Source organism: Lampetra planeri, chromosome 46 (assembly GCF_965212315.1).
Source record: "Lampetra planeri chromosome 46, kcLamPlan1.2.h2, whole genome shotgun sequence".
Classification (NCBI taxonomy): domain Eukaryota; kingdom Metazoa; phylum Chordata; class Hyperoartia; order Petromyzontiformes; family Petromyzontidae; genus Lampetra; species Lampetra planeri.
Genome location: NC_136152.1, coordinates 3,269,170 through 3,294,785, shown reverse-complemented (window position 1 = coordinate 3,294,785; position 25,616 = coordinate 3,269,170). Strand labels below are relative to the sequence as shown.

Sequence of the window (25,616 nt, the reverse complement as noted above, 5' to 3'; positions counted from 1 at the left end):
AAGTATGGTCGAGCGAAATTGCTTGACAAAACCGCTGTACACGCACATTCTCGTCCTGCGCCCGGTGATCGTCGTCAGCAGCTGGGTGACAAGGCCGAGGCGCGCTCGCCACGACAGCGCTCCAGGAGAGAGTTCGTGTCGCTCTGCGCTTCCCCCGCCGTCGAGATGAGCGCAGACCACGGTGGGTTTTTTTTATTATTTTGAAACCGCGATCCTCCGTTGCCCGAGTGGGTACGGCCACAGTCGCACCACTATGACCCCCCCCCCCCCGTGCCTTTAATTTCCCCATTCACAACGAAGACGTTGCCCATCGGCCCTGTCGATGCTCCGATGCGGTTGATGGCTTCCACAAACCGGTGCCTCACAGGAAGCCCAGGGGGGTGGCTGGCAGGGGCGCAACGAGGTCGGGTGGAGGTTCGTTCCGGACCATTGTTCCACTATGTTCGCCGGCGCTCTTACCGGATCCGCGCGAGGTTCTAGGGTGGTTGCAGCAGCGGCGTGGGGAGGGGGGGGGGAAATCGGGGACTTGAGTCGGTGGCGAGGAACATTTGTCGAGGTCTCGGTTGATGCCTGGGTGGTTGTTGTCGCTGGCAAGTGAATCGTGGAAACCCCCTTTTGCAGTTCGCGCGATGCCTCGGTTAGACATTTGGTGGCGGAATGTTCCCAGAACAGGTAACCAGCTGGGGCTGGAGGGGGAGGATTTGGTTTCAGCGTTCCGACGAGGATGCGCACTTCGCTTGCGCATCGAGCGGGGTTGTTGCGTGCGAGCTCCCGGAGCAGGCTTGGGACCCGGCGGCTCTTCCACGGAGTGGAGCAGCGAGACAGAGGAGAGAGAGAGAGAACAGAAGAGAGAGGAGAGAGAGGAGAGAAAAGAGAGATAAGAGCCCCTGACCAAGGTCGTCCGTGGACGTTTCACAAGATGCTGTATGGCCGCGGGGCTTGAAAGGGGCAGGCTTCTCTCTGTGCATGTTAATTAAATTGCCGCAATTTTCAGGAATTCTTCGGGAAGAGAAGGGGGGAAAAAACAGGTCTTGATCCTCAGCTCAAGTCTACGGTCGTAATTGCTTTGCGTACCACGAAGGAAAATACTCTTGCTGCTTTTTTTTAAGGGATACTGCCAAAAAACATTCGCTTGTTTCTCCATCGTAAAACTATAAAAAATAAATTTTAGCAGGTAAGGGCCCACTGAGCTTACTCAGCTTATTTTTTCCGAAGCGACCTGGCGATCACAAATTATAGCTCAACGAAGCGGCTTATCGCGTGGACATTTATATCGGCCACTCTAAACGCGTCAAGTTGATTCTAAGTGTGGAGGGGAAAACCGGAGGATCCGGGAAAAATCAACGCAACCACGGGGAGAGAGACACGCAAACTCCAAATATACAGCAGCAGGCGTCAGGGTCGGGATCGAAACCACAACCTCCTGTATACCAGGCGAGGTAGTTAACATCTCCTAACCACCCCAAGTGTTCACAATGGTTTGTTTCCTTTAAACATGGATTTCACATTCTACCTCTGCCCCCTTGCCAAATTAAATGCACACATCTTTTTTGCCAATCCACTGCTGGATGAGGGCCTCCCCACACCGTAGTTCACCAGGGCTGGTTAGTGCGAGTTGCCGAAGGCGGGGGGGGGGTATAGACGACGGAGCGCAGTATGGTACAACCGTGGATTTTGCTGCAATGCCCTCAGCCGTGACGTCCTAAACTGACACGTTTCATGGACGGTGGTTGATCAACCAACCAAAGACTGTCCCCCAGTGAACATGCCAACGTCGGGCAAACATTGGCACGTGGTTGGAATCGTTGGACAAACGTTGTCCCAACATTCCACGATTACCGAGACCCAGCCTCTAACCCCGCACGGCGTCCGCTGAAGAGAATGGGCGATCTTTGTATCTATGCAGCAAATGATTAAATGACCCAAAAATACCAACATGAAGTGGGGGGGGGGGGGAAGAATTCAATAGAAAACTTTATTTTGAAGGTGTGTGCATCAACTGGACGAGTAATTAAACTGGTATCTAATCTTTATTTAGTGGTTTTGGGGAAACATTTCTCTTTAAATGATACAAGGAAGTATTGAAGAACACTTTTGTTTACAATTCATTACTCTAGTTTTGAAGTTAAAAGACTGGTCTAATCTACAGTAGGAGCAGAGTACAACTGCCTAATAGAATGGAACGTGATCGTAAGACGACAGTTCAAATATATTTAAACGCAAAACAAAATAGGGTTTTTCTTAATTGTAATACAACAAGAACACTTTGTAAAAATTGACCTAAAATGTTAAACTCTGGCTGGGGTTAACATCTCATTTAAAACAGAAAAAAATACAATTCAATTAGTCATTTCATATCTGGTCAACAAAAAAAAATGCAACTTGCTAGGCAAACGTCTTACCTAGGTACAAAGTTGTTTCAGTGACCGAACACTTGGAAAAATGCCCAATTTCAGTTTGATCGCCATTGTTTTGACGGGCACTTTGTCGAAGGCTAACCATTTTTTAGTTCTCAGTTTTTCTGCGTGTTAAGTTTGTTGACGTACGCCCGTTCACACGTGTGCATTCATGACAGGGCCAACTATGAGGTGGTCAAAAGAGTCGTCTCAGTGGGCAGGTCGTGAACACGCATGGCCCCCCTTTCACCGCCAGGACCGTTCCGACTGCTTTATACGGTGGCGATCGCGGGTCACTCCCCCCCCCACACTTTTACGTAAAAATGTACACGACAACGTTAAACATAAAAAAAAGAATAACACGTTTAGGTCATATGCCGGTGTGCACGTGTGCATGCAATCAGAAACATACGTATATATGGTGCTGTATTTAAAAATAAAAGTTATATAATTTTCCGCACGGGGTCAAGCTGGTGGTGGGGCCGAGAAGCACGGTGTACGGCTGCCCCCCCTCATGCCCCCCCCCGTCCCACGCAACGGCGTGTTGACAGCGCACGCCGCACCAGGCGACCGATTTAGGCCAAACTGACCTAGGGGAGGTTCCGGCTAAAGATAGCGATTGGCACAGATGGGAAAAAAAAAAGACCTGTCCAGGAGCGGCACACGCGAGACGACTGGCATTGTAACGTATCGGCGCCCGCGCGCGCACACGCACTGTGGTCACGTCGTGAGCCGTGGAACTGCATTTGTGGCTTCTAGATTTCCCCGCACCTTCCGATTAGCGCGGCCGGCTGCGTACGGCGCGAAAGAAGTTCAACGTACGTACGTGACATTTTCTTGGGGGCGGGGGAAACGGAAAAAAAACTGCCGAATATAAAATATGACATGACTGCTTGGAAACTAGTCAGCTTGGTAAGCAAGGAAAACATTATCAGTGTGTTATTATATACAGTGTCTGATTGCATGTACGCACACACACACACACACAAGTGCTCCCTATGTTGTTTGCGGAATATAGTTAGGATCATCAACATAAAGGAGTTAAAAAAAAGACAAAACATCACTGGGAATGATTATGCAAGCTAGTAATTAATAAACGCGATGCGGAACAGTATTAGTCGCGTTACAAATGTACGTTTTGTTCCCTTATAGTTTTAAAAACACGTTCCCATCGCGCTGGGTGGTCTACGGACTGATCGCAAACCTAACAACACTGAGCTGTCCCGGCGAGGGAAAGCAGCCAGTCACAGGCCAAGGGTGCCAATCCCACAATGCTTTGCGTGTCGGCTCTCTCGATTAAGGCGATGAACCTCTCACGCACGTGACCAACAACAACTTGGAGCACAATTGGTCAAAAGTTGCTGTGCACTTCTCTAAAGTTCAAGACATTGGTCCTTTGTGCTACAGGTAGAGAAAGTATTGTAATGTAAAAGGATTTAATGGAACGTATTTAACCCTTAAATGGATTTGCAGTGATAAACACAGGCGGCTGCAGCACAAGGCTTTTACCAGCCCTTGTATCACCTATCAAAACCTTTAGAAATCACACACAGTACTCCCTGCAGACAAGAGGAAGGGTTTGAGTGTTCCTATCTATGTGTGCGGGCTTTCTCTGGGCACTCTGGTTTGCAAATAAGGAATTGGTCCATCATTCTAGGCAGAGCGTCTTTAAAATGAAGAGCCGAGTCTCCGGAGAGATTTTCCTTATTTCTCATATACGTTTCAACCATCTCAAGTCACAATTTTAAACACTTCATTTCTGATGAACCGAAAAGGTCCCCCCCCGTACAAATGAAGCGTTACTCAAACAATGCACACGTTTGTCGATAAATTGTCGATGCTGCTCACTGAAGCAGAGCGCTACATCGATGTTAACACATTGGGTAGAAGTAACGTGCAAAATATCATTACGAAGGAAGCTGCTCAGCTGGAATATTGAGACAGAGAGAGAGAGGGGTTGAGTGAGTAGGTACAAATCAAAGTTGAGCAAGATAATTGGAAAATCAACGAATTTGATTGAAAACCGGACAAATCTAAAGATGTTTTAGTTGCATGGATGGTAGTCTGGGGTTTGATGGCCGGGCTCCAAAAAGTTTTTTTTGTGCGAGTTCAAATTCCTTAACTTTGACGCTGCACGCACTGAGCAGTGGTGTGCCGCGTCCCCCCCCCCTCCACAGCGACACAATATTCCCTTTGTGAGCAGCAGGGGCTGCTCATAGATACGGGGTGCCGGTTTTGCAGGGCGAGTTAAAGGAAGAACAATTGGGGAAACTGACAATCTCGGAGCACTTCGAATGGTAATTCAAGCGAGCGGGAGGAGAAAACGAACAGTTTACACTTCGTACAGCATTTAAAAAATCTTCCCGTCGTTAAAAATTAAACAAAAAAACGACGACAGAGTAAGGGGTGACGAGAGGAGGAGGAGGAAGACGAAAAAACAAAACATTCGTTAGGAGACGACACGGGGAGACTTTGCCCCCACGTCACTGCACGCGCTGCCGGTACACTGCCTCCTCCTCGTCCTCCTCGTCCTCCTCCGCTCCGTGCTCGTAGCCGCGATACGCGCCCCCGTAGCCGCGCTCCTCCGCGTAGCCGGCGCCGTTCGCCGCGTCCCGCCCGTTGCTACACTCCGCCCCGCGACCCCTGACCCCGCCGCCGAGCTCCTCCTCCTCCTCGTCGTCGTCCTCGTCGCCGCCGCCGTCCTCGCCGTAGCCCCGCGCGTTCACGGGCTCAGAGCCGCCGGGGCAGTACTTGGGGTCGTAGACCTGGCGGCCCAGGCCGTACACGATGCCCTTGGCTCCGGGCTGCGCCGTGCCCATCTGCAGCGGGATGGAGCCCTCGTCGCAGTGCTCCATGCCCAGCTTGTGGTCGTAGATGTGGCGCCGCGTGCCCGGGGCGGTCATCCCCGCCTGAGAGGAGGGGGGGGGGGATAAGAAGCGGCCGAGGAAATGAGACATGCGTGCGTGCGCGTCTATTGCGGTTGTGTGGGGAGCGGAAGTGCAACGTTTAGGAGGCGGGCGGTTTAAATGCGGCTGGGTGGGAAGGTTGGCGGAGAAGGGGGATGTGGTTGTCTAAGAGGGTGATCGGCCGGGTGAGCGACGAGCGGCGGTTTGCGTTTGGTGTCTGGACGTGCCCGGCTGGGCCCTCGCACGTGCCTGGCTGGCGTGCTTGTTGGTGCCCATCTGCAGGCTGATGGAGGAGTGGTCCATGGGCTTGTCGGTCAGCGTCTTGGGGTCGTACAGGTGCCGACGCGTCCCGTAGGCAGTCATGCCCGCCTGGCTTGCGCACTTGTTGGTGCCCATCTGCGCGCGACAACATACAATGAAAAGGCAGCTAGCACAGGGCCCGGGGACGTTTCTCTTCGCTCAAATAGTCTCCTAGATCAAACGAGCAAAGTGGCCAGGAGTTCACCTCCGTCGATGATCCCCAGGCAGTTGTGGAAATTCTACCATAACCCCCCCCCCACCACCAAGTGGGGACCATTTTGTCTACACTGCAAAAAGCACAACAAAGTATAATTCTGTTGGCTCCAAAAGGGGTGAGGGACGGCCGGACCTCCAGCTGCTGCGAGTTCATCACCGTCACCGCAACGTCAGTCCGCTGGCTCTAAATCGGATTTTTTGACTATTTTTATTTCACCAGGTAAGGCCCCACTGAGCTATGTGGCTCGTTTTCAGAAGCAACCTGGCTTTTACAAATGATAGCTCAACGAAGTGGCTTATCGCGTGGAAATTTATAGCACGCCAAATACTCTAAACGGGGAGAACATGCAAACTCCAAACACACAGGTGTCAACAGGATGTGGATCGACCGTACGACCTCCTTGATACCGGCAGAGGTCGCTAACATCTCGGCACTGTCACGCCCCCATATAACCGGTGATATCACTGCCGGGTCCTCCTGGGAAATGTAACCGGCGGTATAATTAGAAATCTGGCTGGGTGTCAATGCGGCCGGAGGGCTCGACGAGTCAAGCGAAGGGCACGAGTTGAAAATACTGACGAGGGGTCACTTGACCCCATCAACCCTCTCCCGGTGGGGGGGGGGGGGGGGGTCAACGAAACCCAAGTACACATTTGGGAGAATTAAAGTCGTCGTTACCACGAAAACGTGGGGTACGTAGCGGGCAGTACATAGCGGGCAGTACGTAGTGGGCAGTGTGTAGCGGGCAGTGCGTAGCAGGAGTACATAGCGGGCAGTGCGTAGCAGGCAGTACATAGCGGGCAGTGCGTAGCAGGCAGTACATAGCGGGCAGTGCGTAGCAGGCGACCTTCATCCCAGTCCTCGAGCGGGTAGGGACGCTTCGACGTTGGACTGACGCGGGCGTGAGAGCGCAGTCGGCATTTTTTTTGTTTGTTTCAGCCGTGCCCCTTGGCCCTGGCAGCCAGGCCCCGTGGAGTCTTATCCCAAGTCTTAGCTCATGAAGTTCACGCGTCATTCTCTTTCGCCCTAGGTCGACCGAAGCAGGGTCCCCGCTCTTGGTTATTACACGCTTGCGTAAGTGGCACGTAATTCCCCCACCCCTATATTATAAGGTCAGCCAATCAGTGAACTCGGTAAAAAAATGTTTTCATTGCGTGTAAATATAGCCAATTACCATTTTTGGCATTTTCTCACTGCACTGCAGTCTCTAATAGCGTTACTAAACGACACAGGCTTGCGTGCGCACTCGGACTCGCGTGTGCACTCGGACCCGTTCACTGCGTCTCGTCACAGTCGGGAGTCGCGATTCGCTCTGTGCCGGGAAGTCGTCGCAGTCATCGCCACGCGCAATAAATGTTGTCCAATCACAGTCCTCGTCGTCGAAGACTAAACAAAAAATCCCAACACTCCACCGACTAATTATTTTGTCGCTACTTCCGTCAATGCTGCACCGAGGTGACACTGGTACACGTGGGGAGAGAAGAGACGGGGGGGGGCCCACACGTGACAGTGCAGCCCAAACCACCTGCAGGCCGATGACGCACTGGCCGGCCTTCATCTTCTCCGTGTCGAAGTTGCGCTGCTGCTGGTCGGCATACTTGATGCCGACGTCCGCGTTGGTCTGCACGCCCTTGGTCTTCGCCTGACACACGGGACCACGGCAGAGAGCGCGCGCGCGCACGCGAGCGTCAGGGGCGAGCCACTCGTGGATCCAGCCGGCCGGTCCCTCGCACAGCCCCCGGCGCAGGCGTCGGTGCCTCTGCTCTAACCGTCTTGGGAACGTTGGGGTCACAGCCAAACGCTCGGTCCTGTGGCTTTAATCCAGTCATTAACAGATGCATAGCGAGCCTTGCACGCACGAAACCACACGCACGCACGCGACCATACACATGCACGCACGTGACCATATACTTGCACACACGTGCCAGAGTTCACGCTTCTCGCTGCTCCAATGGGCAATGGGTGGCGGTCATTAACGTCGGTAGAAATTTTTTCTCTCAAGTGAACAATAAATGAGCTTACAGCGGCTGTAGGCTACTGTTACCTATGAATAATCAAGAGCTACAGAAGGGCCACTGCCCCGGAACATGAGCAAATTGTACGTGTGTTGAACTTCTTTCGCACCGTTCGTAGCCAACCGCGTTAATGTAGTAGTGCCCCCCTTTGCCTAGTGTCACGGTGTTTACCAGCAGAGGGCAGTCACGCCCAGCCATCAAACACGTAGCAGGCTTTCGCGACCCAATATTATCCATAGGAGGTTTTTGGGTTAGATTGCGTAAATATAAAGGTCTTGATTTGAAGCCTTCGTGACTGCAGGAATCCATACTCTGGTTCTTTCGGTAAAGTATTTTATTATTTTTTCTATCTACGGGACTTTACCGAAAGAACCAGAGAGTATAAATATAAATGTGTCGTTCAACCCGACACGGCCAATTAGTAAGGTTTGTCACGTAAACAGAACGTGCCAATTCGTCACTAGAACAGCACACTGGTGTGTTGGAGAGCCAAGCCACATAATTTATAATCTGAGTACGACGTTTCGCCAGTAATTACAACCAGCTTCATCAGGCGACAGCCAGATTTGTGGAGAATTTCTTCTGTTTCCTTAAAATTAAATTAACTCCCCGCCATTAAAACACGAACCGGTAGCGACTCATTTCTCCCTCGATATTTTCTGGGTCACAGGTAAACACTGGAGTAGGCCACGAGGCACGTGACTAGGAGCTGCAGGCAGAGCGAGACGACTGTTTACTGGGTGTGCTACTATCTTTTTCGATCGCATCATTGGGGTTTATTAGTAATAAATCGGCATTTTGCGACCCCCACTGCCACTGTGTAGCATATTATTACGTGCCAGGGACTATGAGATAATTGGCAATAAGTAACGGCAAATCAGTTCTAAGTGACTCACATAATTGTGCGCAGTTTTGTATACAGGACACGACTTCCCTGAAGGCATTCACCTTCAGCGAGCGCGATGCCGATCACACGACGCGGTTCGAATTCGACCCTCGATCGATGGCTGGCGCCATCGCCGCACACGCGTCAAATAACAAGCAAGGGACAAGTCCTTACTTACCAGAGGTGGGACAAAGTCATTGTTATGCAAGTCCAAGTCGAGTCGCAAGTCATCAAATTCATGACTCGAGTCTGACTCGAGTCCAAGTCACATGACTCGAGTCCACATCTCATAGGTGGGACAAAGTCATTGTTATGCAAGTCCAAGTCGAGTCGCAAGTCATCAAATTCATGACTCGAGTCTGACTCGAGTCCAAGTCACATGACTCGAGTCCACACCTCTGTTACTTACTAACAACTCCTATCATTTTTCATTGCTGGAGGGGTTGCCCCCCCTACCTGAAAATCCTGGCTCCGCCATTGCTCGACGCAGAAATATCTATTTCGTTTAAAACCCCCCAAACAAAGAAATACATTTCATTGCATTGCCCACAAGGTGGCGCCACACGACTTGGCATAGAAATAAAGAGAGCAACTTTTGCGTTCATCCGACAACTCTGATGTTAAAATAAAAAATATATATACTGTACAGGATGTGTGAAATCGGAAAGGTTTCAGACAACGGCCCCTTTCTTCGTAGCGCACAAACCATGTGCTATGACGAAGGGCTATGACGAAGGGCGGCAGTGAGCTTACCATGCTGGCGAGTGCGAGCAGGGTCGTCTGCACCTGCGTCATGTTGCCGTTCTCAAAGAGGTCGTTGGCTTCGAAGATGTCGTGGGCCTTCAGTCCGTACTCCTGGATCGACTTGATGAAGTTGGTGATGTTCTCCAGCTGCGTCGCAAGCACGGGGGGACGGAGGAGAGAGGGAGACCCCACCCCATCATCGTTTAGCCCCGGAGTCACCGTGGCGAAACGCGTCGCTCGTGCGCGCCCGTCAAGGTCGGCACGGCGATGGCGCGACCGGCAAACGGTGAGGCCAGGTGCCAACCCGTCTCCCAAGTTGCCATGTTGAGCACATCCAGCCGACGACTCCGTGTACGTCGAGACCAACACTAAAACGATGTTTTTTATTTTACCAGGTAAGGCCCACTGAGCTATACAACGAAGTGGCTTATCACGCAGACAGTTAATCGCAGCCAAATACTCTAAACGCGTGTTGATTCTAAAAGACCAGTCATGGGATCGATTACAAAAGCAATGCAAACTGAAATCACATTTCCCATTACACACCGTGACCACAATTCACTACAAATTGCAGCCTTCTTCTTCCGTACGGCCGCCGATGCAGATTCAACATTCAAGTGGCCAAGCCAGATAACCACGTCAATTGCGCAATTCTATATATCAAGTGACCCCAGGTTTGCTACAGCATAGGCTCAGGTACCAATCACCAAACATGGAGACCCCAAACAAAATCCAGGAGGTACCGACACAAATGCACCGCATATCAACATGTCCTCTTTGACCAAATGCTGCCCCGTATGAGACTGGTACAGCATACGAAGGGGTTGGGTGTCACCAGCGCCATGCCCGGCCACCTTTATCTCTCCTGTGTTGATGTTTGCACACCACACAAAGATATCGTCCTTTCAAGCTGAGCTGACCTATCAGGAGACCCACGTTAGGGTCACGTGCCCCTTGCCACTGGTGCTATCCATGGGTGGGAATCAAACTCAGGTGACAGGGATCGTAGTGCACACGAAGACAAAGATCCCCCCACCCCCATATAGCCTGCACTGACTGTTGGTGTCAAGTGCAGTTAGCAAGTAGCACGAGGGCGTAGGTGGCCAGCACTACGCCCGACCGCCTTTGTCTCCCCAGTGCTGATGTTTACACATCGCACCAGGTACTCGAGTCGACCTAGGAGACCCAGGACGTGTTCAAATATTCGCCACTGCTATTGCTCTTGAGCGGGAATCAAACTCGGGGTTTCCATGTTCGTAGCGCAGTGCGCTAACCACTACACTACCGCTTCCCATACTGTGCACACAAGACACACACGCACAACAGAAAAAACACAAATGTGCCATTACCTTGTGCCAATTCAGCTTGGACCGGTTGATTTTCCTCACGGAGCCCGGGCGCAGTTTGTTGATGAGCCTACAAACACAGAAAACAATCCCAGCGACAGACAACGACGACGACCGTCAGACCTCGATAAGCCCCAAAGTTAAACAAAGCCACGGGGCGCGCTAAAGCCTCGCGCGGACACGGCAAACGTCAGCCGAGCACACAAATCCTCACGCCGCCAGCCATCGCCGCCGCATCCCCCAGGAGACCTGGAAACATTCAGCCGAGTGTATAACGTTCGTGCAGTTTTATCGTTTTATTTGCAGCCTTGACCAGGAATCAAACCGGATCCAGAATAATTACCGTGCGGCCAGAATGAGTGGAGGTCGAAAGGTTGATGAGTAACAGAAACCGAACAGCTATTTGGAGTCACGAAAACTTCAAATCTAGAATGAAGCTATTTGGAGTTTGCGGTGTAGAGCTCTCCCCGTGGATTTTTCCTCCGGGACCTGCAGTTTTTCCCTCCTCATTTAGAATTAACAATCACGCATTTGGAGTATTTGACTGCCGCTTTAAATTTCCACACGATGATGAGCCACTTCGCCGGGCTATCATTTGCGGCGAAGTCACTCCTGAAAAAGAGCTACACACTAGGTGGGCCTTACCTGGTCAAAAACAAAAGTTTAGTTTTTGTTTCATCATTACTCTGCAGGTCCCTAACATCAGCCCATCATCAGCTCCACCTCCAGGGCAAACCAGGGGGGGGCCCCCCCGGAAGGTGCACGGGGTGGCAGGGGTGGCCGTGCCGTGCGGGGCCACTCACTCGCCCAGGATGACGCCGTCCTTGAGGCCCAGCTGGAAGTTGGAGCCGATGGAGAGGCCGGTGATCTCCTCCATCCACGCGCGCAACTCCTGCTCCTTCTGCAAGTCGTACTTCTGGGCGATCTGACTCGCAAAACGCGCACACAGACGCACGCACACACGCTTAGACGTCATTTCTTTAGAACTGCTTCTTGTTTCCTTTGTTGTCCTTCCCCCACATACCTCGCGATTAGCACCGGTTGGCTACGTACGGTGCAAAAGAAGTTCGGCATACAACGATAACGACACAGATTCCCAAGTGCTGTTAGCGAACACCTATGGAGGCCAGCACGGCACACGAGGGGGTGGGTGGCCAAAACCACGCCCGGCCGCCTTTGTCTGCCCAGTGGCGATGTTCACACACCGCACCAGGTACTCATTTGAGGCTGAGTCGCAGGGTTCGTAGCGCGGCGCGGAAACCGCTACAGTACCACCCCCCACACTTAGACATCAACACACGCACACACACAAGCACACACAGATGCAAAGTTGTGCACGTAAAAGAAAAAAACCTGACGTGGATATGCACACACATACACAGAGACAAAGATCACCCCGATAGCCTTAAGAGCCAGCTCGGGGCAAGTGCTGTGAGCGAGAAGCTGTCACACACACACACACACCTGCATTGCCAACAATGTCCGAGATGAAACAAATTAATCCTGTACAGATTTTGTCATCGTTTCCTGCCCGGTGTAGTTTGTTTTCCCTGCTTTGAATTCCATTGGTCAGGTGCGGCCACTCGGGAGCATTGTGAACGCCCTAAACCCCAAGCGGCGAGTAATTGCATCCTTTGTGCACACCTGGCGTGAGGCATTAATAAACCCCAACGCAGGCACCAGAACATTTTCAGTGTTCATTTGATCAAACTCTGCTTGGCACGGACCATAGCCACTGCCTTGCACGCACGCACACGCACGCGTGCGCCCACCTCCTTGAACACAAAAGAAAATCTTTCTTGTTCAGCCTCAGAGACCCTTAGGTCAAAGCGCTGTTTGCGAGCGCCTATTTAGGGTCACAAACGCACGAGTTGACGGTGGTGCGGCCATAACCTTGCCGAGGCCTTTGTTCGTCTCCGCAGTGCTGATGTTCACACGCCACCCGTCAGGTGCTCACTGAAGGCCGAGCCGACCTCGGAGAGGCCCACGACCAGTTGAGATGACATCATCCCCAGCCGTGGCCGGGAACTGAACGCTAGCCATTGCGTCACCACCTTCCCACAACATATTCACGCTCATAGAAAGCAGAGGCAAAGCCACCGCGTAGAGACACGCAGACTGTTGGGGCAAGGGCTGTCAATGGGCACCTATTAAGGCCGGCACGGCACGCAAGGGGTAAAAGTAGAAAACATCACGCCTGGATTTCTTTGTTGACGTTTTCACACTGCACCAGGTAACTCATTTAAGGCCGAGTTGACCTCGGGGGCGGGGGGGGGCCCGAGACCGGTACAGATATTCACCACTGATATTGGCCGTGAGCAGGAATCGCATTCGGGTCTCCGGGTTCGTAACGCAGCACGCTCACCACTGCGCCCCCGCACGCACACCTGCTCGCATAGACACACACACACATCTACCTACAGACAAAGATCCCCCGTATAGCCTTAACAGACTGTAGGGGCAAGTGCTGTTAGCGAGCACCTATGAAGGCCGGAAAGGTACACGAGGGGGTGGGTGGCCAGCACCACGCCCGACCGCCTTTGTCTCCCCAGTGGCGATGTTTACACACCGCACCAGGTACTCATTTGAGGCTGAGTCGACCTAGGGGAGGCCCAGGACCGGTTCAGATAATCGTCACTGGTGTTAGCCGTAGAGTGGGAATCGAACCCGGGTCGCCAGGTTCATAGCGCAGCGCGCTAACCGCTACACACACGCACCACAATGAACCCTGCGTGGCTTATGGACTGTAGGTAGCCACTTTGCGATAAGGGACTCGTTTGGATAAGGAGCCCACTGTGTGCGGGACCTCTGTTGGCACACGGGATTCCACGCACGTGTCAGAGTTCACGAGCCTTGCAGGCACAAAACCACACACACATGCACGCACGTGACCATACACATGCACGCACGTGTCCATACACATGCACGCACGTAATCATACACATGCACACACGTGCAAGAGTTCACGCGTCTCGCTGCTCGAATGGGCAATGGGTGGCGGTCATTAACGTCGGGAGAAATATTTTATCTCAAGTGAACGATAAATGAGCTTACAGCCGCTGTAGGCCACTGTTACCTATGAATAATCAAGAGCTACAGAAGGGCCACTGCCCCGGAATATGAGCAAATTGTACGTGTGTTGAACTTCTTTCGCACCGTACGTAGCCAACCGTGCTAATTGGAGGTGCGGGGGAAGGACAACAAACTAAACACAAAGAGCAGTTCTAAAGAAATGAGTTTTCAATCTAGATGATGACTTAACAGTGCATAGCTCCCAATGGCTTCCTAATATCAGAAGGAAGAGCGTTCCAGACGGCCGCAGAAGCGCATGTGCAAGCACCACGCATTGAAGATGACCGTCTTTGTTCGATGGAGAGCCACAAGCCTCTGCGAGGATGAAAATTGTCTTTTGTGCGGTTATAGCGGAGCGTGAATGACAAACACGATCCAGACGCACGGTACTTCATAACGACTTTGAGACGTACAATGCAACGCACGCACACACGCACGCATGCAGTTTGCACAACAGTCAATTTTAATCCACGAATGGAGACATCATTGCAAAACGAAGCTTGCCGCGTCAAGGGCGAACTTGGTTCCGTCCGTAATTAAAACGTAGAAACCTCCACAAGTGGTTTCCGGCCGCCCACCAGATACAGAGCTCGCTTTGCGTGAGACCATCAACGGTGACCTTGTCTGCACGGTGCGTCGATACCGAACGCACTGGGACCGGTTGCCAGTGTGTGGCTGTGGGCTTGGATTGTCGTCGTCATCGTCGTTTTGCTGCCTTGTATTTGGTACTCTCTGGTTCTTTCGGTAAAGTCACGTAGGTAAAGAAAATAAAATAAAAATGAGAATGAAATCATGACGTTTCGATTGCAACACAAGCAATCGTCATCAGGTGTGAACACCACAGCAAGGAAATGTATACTACAGTATAAAGTAACCAAAGAGTATGGATCCTTGCAGTCACGAAAACTTCAAATCTTGCGTTTGGTGTTGACTAATCTGCAGGAATGTACATACTTGTGCATTCTGTACTGCCGCGCTTTGTTTATGTATGTAGTTTTTAAGAGACTTGCTTAGTTTTTCTCGATCTCTCTCACAGTTCAGATTCCTCCTCCTGTAATCTATTATAAAGATTCCGACTCGGTCACAAATTGTACCCAGTTCAGCGACTTTCTCGACGGCATTTTCCACGATTCAGGGTCAAGAATCGACTGTTTCATCTCATCGTCCGTCTCGCACGGTTTCCTCGATCGTAAACAATCGAATCCCGCGCACGCACGATTTGACGTGCGTGTTGTGCGCTTAAAAAAATAGTTACAAACTCAACTCTGAGAAACTGCGGAGGATTAAAACAAAAACTCACGTTAAGACTCGTCAGAGAACGCGAAACTGGCTGCAGGAGATGAGCCTCCGAGACCTGGGATCAGCAACCAAAATAACTAGGAGGAATTATTATTATATTAATTCGGAAATATAAAAATATTAAAAACCCCCAATATTTAAAGCGACACAATGCATGTGAATACAGAGTACGTACGTTACACCGTAAGCAAACAAGTCCTCAAAGAATCTCGCGTGGCTCCGGAACCGCGGGTCGCCGAGCCCCGCTCCCGACATTACAGCATCAAACAAACACTCGTGCAGACAACCCGGCCAAGACGGGCAAAACGACGGGCCAAGTGGTGGCGAGTCTCGCCGACTATTACTCGACATTGGCCTCGGTTGGCGCTTTGAGTTCCGAATTCTCCCCAGGTATAACCGCCCCCTCGGCCGCTGCCGTTGCTGTTGTTGACGTGGTTGTTCCGCTGCGTCTTGCTCGGGGGGGTGGAGGGGGGGGACCGTCCGGTAGACACTTTGGCAACAGGCCACAGCCGCGGCCTGCGGTCACACCAACCCTCAAATTCGCAGACCGCACTGGAACGCCGCGGCCCGCCCCCGATCATTCGCCGGGCAGCGTCACGTAGAGGACTGCAGAGCTTGGGCAATTGTTGTCATGGCTCGCTACCTGGCTGCCTTCCACCGGCTTGTCTGCGGTTGCTCGGCGATTGTGAGATGCAATTGCATTAATGACGCTAAACGAGCGCGCGTGCGTGTGTATGTATATATAACTAAACTATTGAAAACGTTCATCAGGCTACTTCTTAAGCCGTCCACAAGAAAGCTCGATACGAACGTATGAACGCTGCCGGTCAACTCCCCGCATACGACAGAAGGAGGGGACTGCCCATGGCCTTCCTCTTAAACTACAGACACCGCAGGTTTAAGGACAGGTTTTAACAATCACCTGAAGCTTGCTTCTCCCCTCCCCATTTATCCGCAGAGCGGCGGATGGTATAGGCAGCGCTGCGTATACCCCACTACAAAACGGGAAGAGCCACGGATTGGTTTGATTTTTGAGTCGCGGATAACAGGACTGCAGGAATGGTGAGTGTTCACTGAAGAATTGAGTCGCAGTATAGACTACCACCAGTGCCTGCTCTCATAGGCTGCAACTCTGGCCTAATGAATGCTGCTATTATAATTCAAGGTTCGTGAGAACACTTATGACCAAAATAACCCGGAATGTGCTCAAGATCTGTGCCCGATCTCATCTGATATTGGAAGCCAAGCTGGGTTGGGTCTGGATAGTACAGCACGTGCTTGGACGGGTGACTGTGTAAGATACCAAGCACAGCTATGTGGTGAGCACTGCAGGGCAGCAGCGGCTACTATGCTCACGTCGATGCTGCCCACCTTCAACTCCCACACGCTGTGGGGAGAGCACTCATCCAGCAGTGGATTTACAACGGGACTGTAGGTGCAAAGATGTACACATTGATTGTGACAGTGGCGCAATCAATGTGTACATCTTTGCACAGGTGACCACAAATGCAGGTTCACGTTGTGTTTTACGGGAATAAAGCTGCCTAAATTATGCACTCCCAGAAGGCTGTGCGGCCGACAGATCGTGTAAAGATACACTTTGGTTTGTTGTTGTTTGTTATACGAAGGGGGCGTACGATCCGCTTATCCATTTCACTATTTCCCTTCTCCAAAACGATGGCGATTACAATTTGAAGCTTCGCATTTAACAGCTAAAGTGTTTTTTTCTCTCGAGAGCACCCCGAAGCCATTCATTAGGCGAGCGCAGAATCGAGCGCGTCGCCCAACGTGGAAGCGTTTTCACGAGGTCGCCGCCTACCGCCGAGTTGGCCGCAAACATCGCGCGGCCCGCGAATCCGAACCGTCCGTTCCCCCGCCGCACCCCGCCCCTCTCCGTGCAGCCGAAACTTTGGCAGAGCGGCACGGAGCCTCAAAAGAGAGGCGCGCCAATGAAAGCCGCACTGTGCGGCGAGCGAGCGAGGATCTTTTGTGCGCCAGACAAAGGCTGGGGGACAGGAGGGGGGTCACCGCCGTGGGATGGGTGCACGCTCGTGCGAGGTCGGCATCAGAGCGGCCGTCGATCCGACCGCCGTTCCATTGGGCAGCCCCCCGCGATTAAACGACATTCTCAAGCGCAGCAGAGTGGATGGCCTCAGCCCGGTCACCGATGACTGTACGTCAATTAATTTGCCAACGTTCTAGCGGTTGAGAATCCCGCTTGCGTGCAATGGCTGCCGTGCGGCGAACAAATCTGCCGCACGGCCGCAAGCGGTGGAGGAGCAGAACCCCCCTGAGGGGATCTCAGAAGTAGTTCTGTGAAGTCTCCTTTCTGCGGGCTGTTCTCAAACACGTGGGTTGGTTCTGCAACACGTGGGTTGGTTCTGCAACACGTGGGTTGGTTCTCCAACACGTGGGTTGGTTCTGCAACACGTGGGTTGGTTCTCCAACACGTGGGTTGGTTCTCCAACACGTGGGTTGGTTCTGCAACACGTGGGTTGGTTCTCCAACACGTGGGTTGGTTCTCAAACACGTGGGTTGGTTCTCAAACACGTGGGTTGGTTTTCAAACACGTGGATTGGTTCTCAAACACGTGGGTTGGTTCTGCAACACGTGGGTTGGTTCTGCAACACGTGGGTTGGTTCTCAAACACGTGGGTTGGTTCTCAAACACGTGGGTTGGTTCTCAAACACGTGGGTTGGTTGTCAAACACGTGGGTTGGTTGTCAAACACGTGGGTTGGTTGTCAAACACGTGGGTTGGTTGTCAAACACGTGGGTTGGTTGTCAAACACGTGGGTTGGTTGTCAAACACGTGGGTTGGTTGTCAAACACGTGGGTTGGTTGTCAAACACGTGGGTTGGTTGTCAAACACGTGGGTTGGTTGTCAAACACGTGGGTTGGTTGTCAAACACGTGGGTTGGTTCTCAAACACGTGGGTTGGTTCTCCAACACGTGGGTTGGTTCTCCAACACGTGGGTTGGTTCTCCAACACGTGGGTTGGTTCTCCAACACGTGGGTTGGTTTTCAAACACGTGGATTGGTTCTCAAACACGTGGGTTGGTTCTGCAACACGTGGGTTGGTTCTCCAACACGTGGGTTGGTTCTGCAACACGTGGGTTGGTTCTCAAACACGTGGGTTGGTTCTCCAACACGTGGGTTGGTTGTCAAACACGTGGGTTGGTTGTCAAACACGTGGGTTGGTTGTCAAACACGTGGGTTGGTTCTCAAACACGTGGGTTGGTTCTCAAACACGTGGGTTGGTTCTCCAACACGTGGGTTGGTTCTCCAACACGTGGGTTGGTTCTCCAACACGTGGGTTGGTTCTCCAACACGTGGGTTGGTTCTGCAACACGTGGGTTGGGTTCTCCAACACGTGGGTTGGTTCTCCAACACGTGGGTTGGTTCTCCAACACGTGGGTTGGTTCTCCAACACGTGGGTTGGTTCTCCAACACGTGGGTTGGTTCTCAAACACGTGGGTTGGTTCTCCAACACGTGGGTTGGTTCTCCAACACGTGGGTTGGTTCTCAAACACGTGGGTTGGTTGTCAAACACGTGGGTTGGTTGTCAAACACGTGGGTTGGTTCTCAAACACGTGGGTTGGTTCTCAAACACGTGGGTTGGTTCTCAAACACGTGGGTTGGTTCTCAAACACGTGGGTTGGTTCTCAAACACGGCATGATGCACCGCTGTGTGCGACAGATTCGTGGCCCGATGCCTGCAGCGCATTTGGAAAACACAACCGGGGGGGGGAATAAAACACAATAGGCAACACGAGACATTCTGAAGCACCGTGGGTGTGTATTCTGGACGATAGGAGCAGAATGGAAGGAGTAAACAGACAGATTTGGGTGTTGCAGTGGAGAGACGTTATCCCCCTCGCCTGGTATACGGACAGGAGGCCGTGGGTTCGATCCCGACCACTGCTGTATATCTGGAGTTTGCGTGTCTCTCCCTCTCCCCGTTGTCGTGTGGATTTTTCTCCGGGCCCTCCGGTTTTTACCGCTCCACGTTCAGAATCGACATCACCACGCGTTTGAGTATTTGGCCACTGCTATAAACGTCCACGCGATAAGCCACCTCTCGGTGAGATATCATTCTTGATGTCCAGGTTGCTTCTGAAAAAGAGCTACATCGCTCAGTGGGCCCTACCTGGTAGAGTAAAAAGAGTGTATTTTAGATTTATGGAAGGCCGGTGTTTTATCAATCATCAAAACATGAGAGATGAGATGTTACAGTGCAGTACATGGCTACCTCGTGAAAAAGTTTCCAGACCACGAGTCCAAAGATGCAGTTATAACCCACCGATGGGCAGGAGGCCAACTGCGGACCGTACGAGGGTGGTTTTGCACTGCACACGACGTTTAAGTGTTCTCGAAACTGCATCAGCCGCACATTCCGGAAAAAACTGATTAACGGTTACTGCAAAAGTGGGTTAGCGGAGGAAGCTCTGATAAAAATTACAGTGCACGATGACATCACTTCCCATCTCCATGCTAACAGTTACAAACATCAACATCAAACGCGTGAGGAAACCATTTTATTTTTTTGCAGCTGTTGTGCACCAAATCGAACATTTATTATACAAACCGAAACTTTAAACTCTCAAATAAAATGCAGCAAAGATGGCTGAAAAACTGTGCAACCAAAGAAGTGAGGAGAGATGCAAGCGTGGAGTGATAATGAGAGACACAGAGAGAGAGAGTCACGCCATTACAGTAGATGGGATGATGGCGGATGGCCAAGAAGAGAAAGCGAGTGGCAGCCAAGTGAAGGGAACCAATCCACGAGGACCTGCACAGGAGACGGAGTGAGAACCGGATTACCGCATCGCAGGATTGCCACAGGTGGCGGCATGTGTGGAAAAAACCCGATTTTTCCAGCGGCAGGCATCGGGTTTTTTCATTAATACAATTAAACCCGATTTCGGGGAATTAAAACTTGGTTTGATGAATACGAAACTCTGATAGGCTTAGGCTGCTTCCTCGTCGGTGCTGCTATCGTACTCGGGGCCGTCGGGCACGGGGTAGTCGTAGAATGCGGCGGGCAGGTTGGTCTTGATGAACACGAGCTTCTCCCCCACAATCGTGGGCGCCAGTGAGTTCCTTAGCTTGGAATGGATGAAGCCCAAAGTTGAGAAGTTGGTGAAGTGCGGTTCTGCAATTCGAACCAATTAAACTGGATTTCTCCCAATCTCAGATGATCGGGTTTAATATAAAAAGACAATTAAACCCGATTGTAAAAAACCCAACTGTGCCACCCTTGGGTGGCGGGCAGCTTCGGGGAGGCCTTCATCCGGCGGTGGACTGACCCCTGGCCGACGATGACGACGATGACGATTGCCGCATCGTGTGGCGCTTTCAGATGCGCTTCTGCGGCCGTCTGCAACGCTCTTCCTTTCCGATATTTGGAAGCCACTGGAGCTATGCACTTTTACATCGTCTGGATTGAAAAGTTATTTCTTTATAACTGCGTTTTGTGTTGAGTTTGTTGTCCTTGCTCCCACACCTCCGATTAATTATCACGGTTGGCTACGTACGGTGTGCGAAAGAAGTTCACATTCATACATGGTGGTGGTGGGCTTGGGGAGACTTTCATCCAGCAGTGAATTGAACACGACTAATGATGATGATAACGAGAAGCTTAATTTGCCAAATACATCTTTTGTGGAAACACAGCAAGCCAACTGTTGTTTCAATTATCGCAACTTGGGAGCCAGCTCACCCCCGCACGCGAAGTTTGCCACTGGCCATTTGAGGTGTGGGTCATTACGGACATAATGTGTAGGCGCGCTGGGAAATTTTTCGTTACTTATTAAATTTTCCAGAGGGAGGGGGGGGAAAAACGCAGTCACGCGATTTCATGCGCACTTGGTTGACCTAACACAATGTCCCTTGGGGAATGAAAGGTCCCACGTATAGCACAAAACAGAGATCGTCCATATAAAGTGAACAGGCTGTTGGGAAAAGCTGTTAGCGAGCAGCACCTATGAAGGCCGGAACAGCACATGGGGAGGTGGGTGACCAGCAACCACGCCCGACCGCCTTTGTTTCCCCATTGGTGATGTTTACGCACCGCACCGGGCACTCATTTGAGGCTTAGTCGACCTAAGGGAGGCCCGATTCAAATAATCGTCACTGGTGTTGACCGTGAGCGGGAATCGAACTCGGGACGCCGGGTTAGTAGCGCAGGGCGCTACCCACTACACTGCCGCTCCACGCACACACACACACACGCACACACGCACACACACACACACGCACACACGCGCACACACACACACGCACACACGCACACACACACACACACGCACACACGCGCACACACACACACGCACGCACACACACACACACGCACACACACACGCACACACGCGGGCGTGCGCTTCAGACGGCAGCAGCAGCAGCTACATGTGAGCTGCGCTCATTAGCTAATGAGCGCAACTCCCTGCGCTCACGCCCAAGGCGTGTCCCCATCATCTGACGAACACGGTGCGCGCCGTTGAGTGTCTTTCAGTTGGCGACCCTACAATCGCCGCAGCTGTGAAGATTCCACATTCCTCTGTCTGGGGGGGAAAGTCTCTCCAAAAAACGACGAGCCCAGTTTGTCGATCGACTCCGCGTGGAAGTTGCTTTGCCGACGCCAGAAAGGGAACGTCGCCCCAATGACCCGGGTCGCTCGGACAAATGTCGGAAGCCAAGAAGGGCATGAGACTGTACGGTGGCTGGAGAGAGTGGACTAACTATGCGTGGGCAGACAGGTGGAACAGGCGTTGTGTGCCTGGTGCACAGTACAGCGGAAAATCCAAACGACTGTTCCGGACTCTTCCCCACCGTCACCGAGCCGTACTGAACAGAGCGGTGAAGTATGGTCAAACAACATTCACGGTTCGCAATCCAACGCACGGATGCCCTAACGGGGCCGTACGCGCGCGTGAAGGGGGAAGATTGGGCGAGCGAAACCCCAAACGAAAAAAAAAAGCGTTCGGCACGCGTTCCTTGGCCCTGCGCGATTACGGCAAACGTAAAAAAAAAATATTCAACGGCGACGACTCCGATGAATGGTGGCACCGATGAAGGCAAAGCAGCGCTCTTGAGCTCGCGGCCCTCCACGATCGTCGGCGAGTCGAGCGACCGGCCGCGGTGCCAGGAAGCTGGATTGTACAAGTGTAGTGGTGATACGCGCTGGGGTAAGGATCGGGTGCCAGCGCATAGTGATTGGCTGTGTGTGTTGGTGACGCGCGCTGACGGTGAAGGATCATGGGTCAGCGCGGGGTCATGGGTTATGAGGCGGTGATTGGCTGGGTATCGGTGACGCGCGCTGACAGCGAAGGGATCGTGTGGCAGCGCGTGGGGATTGGTCAACTAAGGGGGTGCTCACGTCGCGGTCCGCATACGCTCCGTCTCCCGGGAGCGGAGGCTATATAAGGCGGTGCGCACAGGCGCACGGGGAGTTGGTGACCAGTGAAGACAGAAGACGGAGGAGGAAGAGATAGGGTCCTTGTGGGGACCGGGGCCCTGTGTGGGTTAGAGGCGGGACCTTGGGACCCGGGGCCGAACGTCCGTGTGAGGGCCTGCCCGCGGGACCCAGAGGTCGTGACCCACGCCCAAGCTGGGGTGGGTCTGTAGGCTCCACGGACGCTACGGGGCTGGAGTGGCTGTGAGCGTGCACCGTGAGCGTGCAGCGTGAGCCGTAGTAACCACACGTGTCAAGTGGAATGTGCAGCGTGAGCTGTAGTGACCACACGTGTCAAGTGGAATGTGCAGCGTGAGCTGTAGTGACCACACGTGTCAAGTGGAATGTGCAGCGTGAGCCGTAGTAACCACACGTGTCAAGTGGAATGTGCAGCGTGAGCCGTAGTGACCACACGTGTCAAGTGGAGTGTGTAGTGTGAGAAATAGTGACCACACGTGTTATTTTAACACGTAGGCTTTCGCGACCAATGTTATTCATAATCAACGTTTTTGGGTTTAGATCGCGTTATTTATAAATGTGTCGTAACCCTCCACCACCCGACACGGCCAATCAGTAAAAATGTGTCACGTTGACAAAAGACAAATAGTTCACTGCTTTAGCCCACCGGTGTGTTGAAGCCACAACATTTACAATTTGAGTACGACGTTTCGCTGGTAATTGCATCCAGCATCATCGGGCAATTCGCCAGAATGGTGAGGCTCTCCTGTGTCTCCCGTTCTTATATAGAGCAGCATCAGGGTGACGTCATCATTAACTCATTCGGTGCAAAGATTCAAGGTGGGAGTGATTGTAATTATATACTAGATTAGTAATCAGGCTATTGTTACGATGCGAGTTGTAGATTATATACTAGATTAGTAATCAGGCTATTGTTACGATGCGAGTTGTAGATTAGTAATCATTTGGAATGTGTTTTATTGTGATTATTATTGTGATTATGCTACATTACTAATACATTACTAATGTAGCATAATCACAATAAAACACATTCCAAATGATTACTAATCTACAACTCGCATCGTAACAATAGCCTGATTACTAATCTAGTATATAATTACAATCACTCCCCCCTCAAATCTTTGCACCTGATGAGTTAATGATGACGTCACCCTGCTGCTGCTCTATATAAGAACGGGAGACACAGCAGAGCCTCACCATTCTGGCGAATTGCCCGATGATGCTGGATGCAATTACCAGCGAAACGTCGTACTCAAATTGTAAATGTTGTGGCTTCAACACACCGGTGGGCTAAAGCAGTGAACTATTTGTCTTTTGTCAACGTGACACATTTTTACTGATTGGCCGTGTCGGGTGGTGGAGGGTTACGACACATTTATAAATAACGCGATCTAAACCCAAAAACGTTGATTATGAACACACGTGTTATTGTGGAAAGACAAGATTTAATAAAGTGTGCTAGCCGTCAAGTGGTTTCCCGCCGTCATTCCGAATACTTCACAAGCAACGCACCGGGGGCTCGTACACTTATCGGCCGGCCGCGGCGCGCTATCGCTCACTTTATCTTGACGTCAGGAGTCGGGACTCGGGACGTTTGACAAAGTTCGATGAAATCGAGTAACAAAAAAATGTTGTACGTGGGAGGGGAAACGAGTGTACAGTACGTGACTTACATTCCACGTGGAGGGAAAAAAAGAAAACAACCCTCCCACATCTGCATGAAGGAGACGACCCTCAAAAAACCCTGCACCGATGGGTAACCTCCCTCGGCGTAACCCGGCACTGCTTCGAGTAAGACGCGATGCAAAAGACGCGGCGTGAAAACGTAACAGCAGCGGTCGCAGTTGAAGTTGCAGCTATGATTATTTTTTGTTTTTCCCATTTGAGAGCGACGTCGTCAAGCAAACCGAAATCCGTAAGACGACTTTGCGCAACAACCAGGAGAGAGCCCGTCAGGGTAAGAGACCAACACAGCCGCCGCTCAAATTCTCAAAAGGCGCACAACCAAAAATCACCCGGAATCCGTCAGCTCTCATCAGGTCGCGGAAGCCAAGCAGGGTTCGAGCCTGGACAGGGCTTGGGTGGGCCGACCACGATCTGGATGCTACAGGGGCTACGCGGTGCGCCGCATGGCGGAGCGCAGCAAAATCCATTGTTGTACTCTACTTCTACGTTCCCACGTCCATGCCCCTCAATCATCACCAACCTACACTGACCGGCGTGGTTAAGTGCGATCAAATAATCTCCGCTATTTGCGCGTCGAGCGGTGGGTTGGCAGGAGGACTGTTCGAAGACATGCTCGCATACAGAAACAGCAAACAGGGGAGTAACTATTAATTGATTAAAATATCTACTTTCATTCATGATACGTGCATCACATTGCACAAGAATCATGTTTCCCCTATTCACATACGGTATGTTGGCATAATTTTACATCACCAACAGATGAAATTCACACCACTGGAGATTTTCCATGAAAAATATTCATTTTTAAATATGTTAATTTGCTTGACTCAAATAATCGACGGAACGAATCGTTTCATTTTGCCATCTCGGCTGCCCTGTGGTTGCCTGCAAATAGCGTCTTCTAATCACAAACTAACGCAGCCAGATTCAGCGGCTGACTGGAAGGAGTTTTTGTTTACCAGCAGGGCGATGTTGGCCCTCTTGGGTGCGGAGAATGTGGGGAGAGTTAACGTCTAAACTAAACTACTTTTTTTATTTCACCAGATAAAGCCCACTGAGCTACGTAGATCTTTCCAAGAAGCGACATGGCTATCACAAACGACAGCTCAATGACACGGCTCATCATGTGGACATTTGTAGCAGCCAAATACTCTTTTTCAACACGTGACGTCGATTAGAAATGTGGAGAGAAAAACCGGAGGACCCGGAGAAAAATCCACGCGACCACGGAGAGAGAGAGACACGCACAAACTACAAATATACAGCAGGCGTCAGGATCGAGCCCACGACTTCCTGCGTACCAGGCGAGGTAGTTAACA

The 25,616-nt window shown here is 51.6% G+C and overlaps 1 protein-coding gene across 1 annotated transcript in view; it reads right to left on the bottom strand.

The window, feature by feature from the left end:
• Positions 1–2,011: 2,011 nt before the first annotated feature.
• LOC144733323 (calponin-2-like) overlaps positions 2,012–25,616 on the bottom strand; it is a 49,832-nt gene continuing 26,227 nt past the window's right edge. The window contains exons 2-7 of the mRNA XM_078615162.1: positions 11,614–11,735; positions 10,814–10,880; positions 9,474–9,611; positions 7,345–7,461; positions 5,552–5,698; positions 2,012–5,305 (exon numbers count right to left, since the gene is read on the bottom strand). Coding sequence (XP_078471288.1) covers positions 4,880–5,305; positions 5,552–5,698; positions 7,345–7,461; positions 9,474–9,611; positions 10,814–10,880; positions 11,614–11,735 — 1,017 coding nt within the window. The 3' untranslated portion in view covers positions 2,012–4,879. The remainder of the gene's footprint in view (positions 5,306–5,551; positions 5,699–7,344; positions 7,462–9,473; positions 9,612–10,813; positions 10,881–11,613; positions 11,736–25,616) is intronic.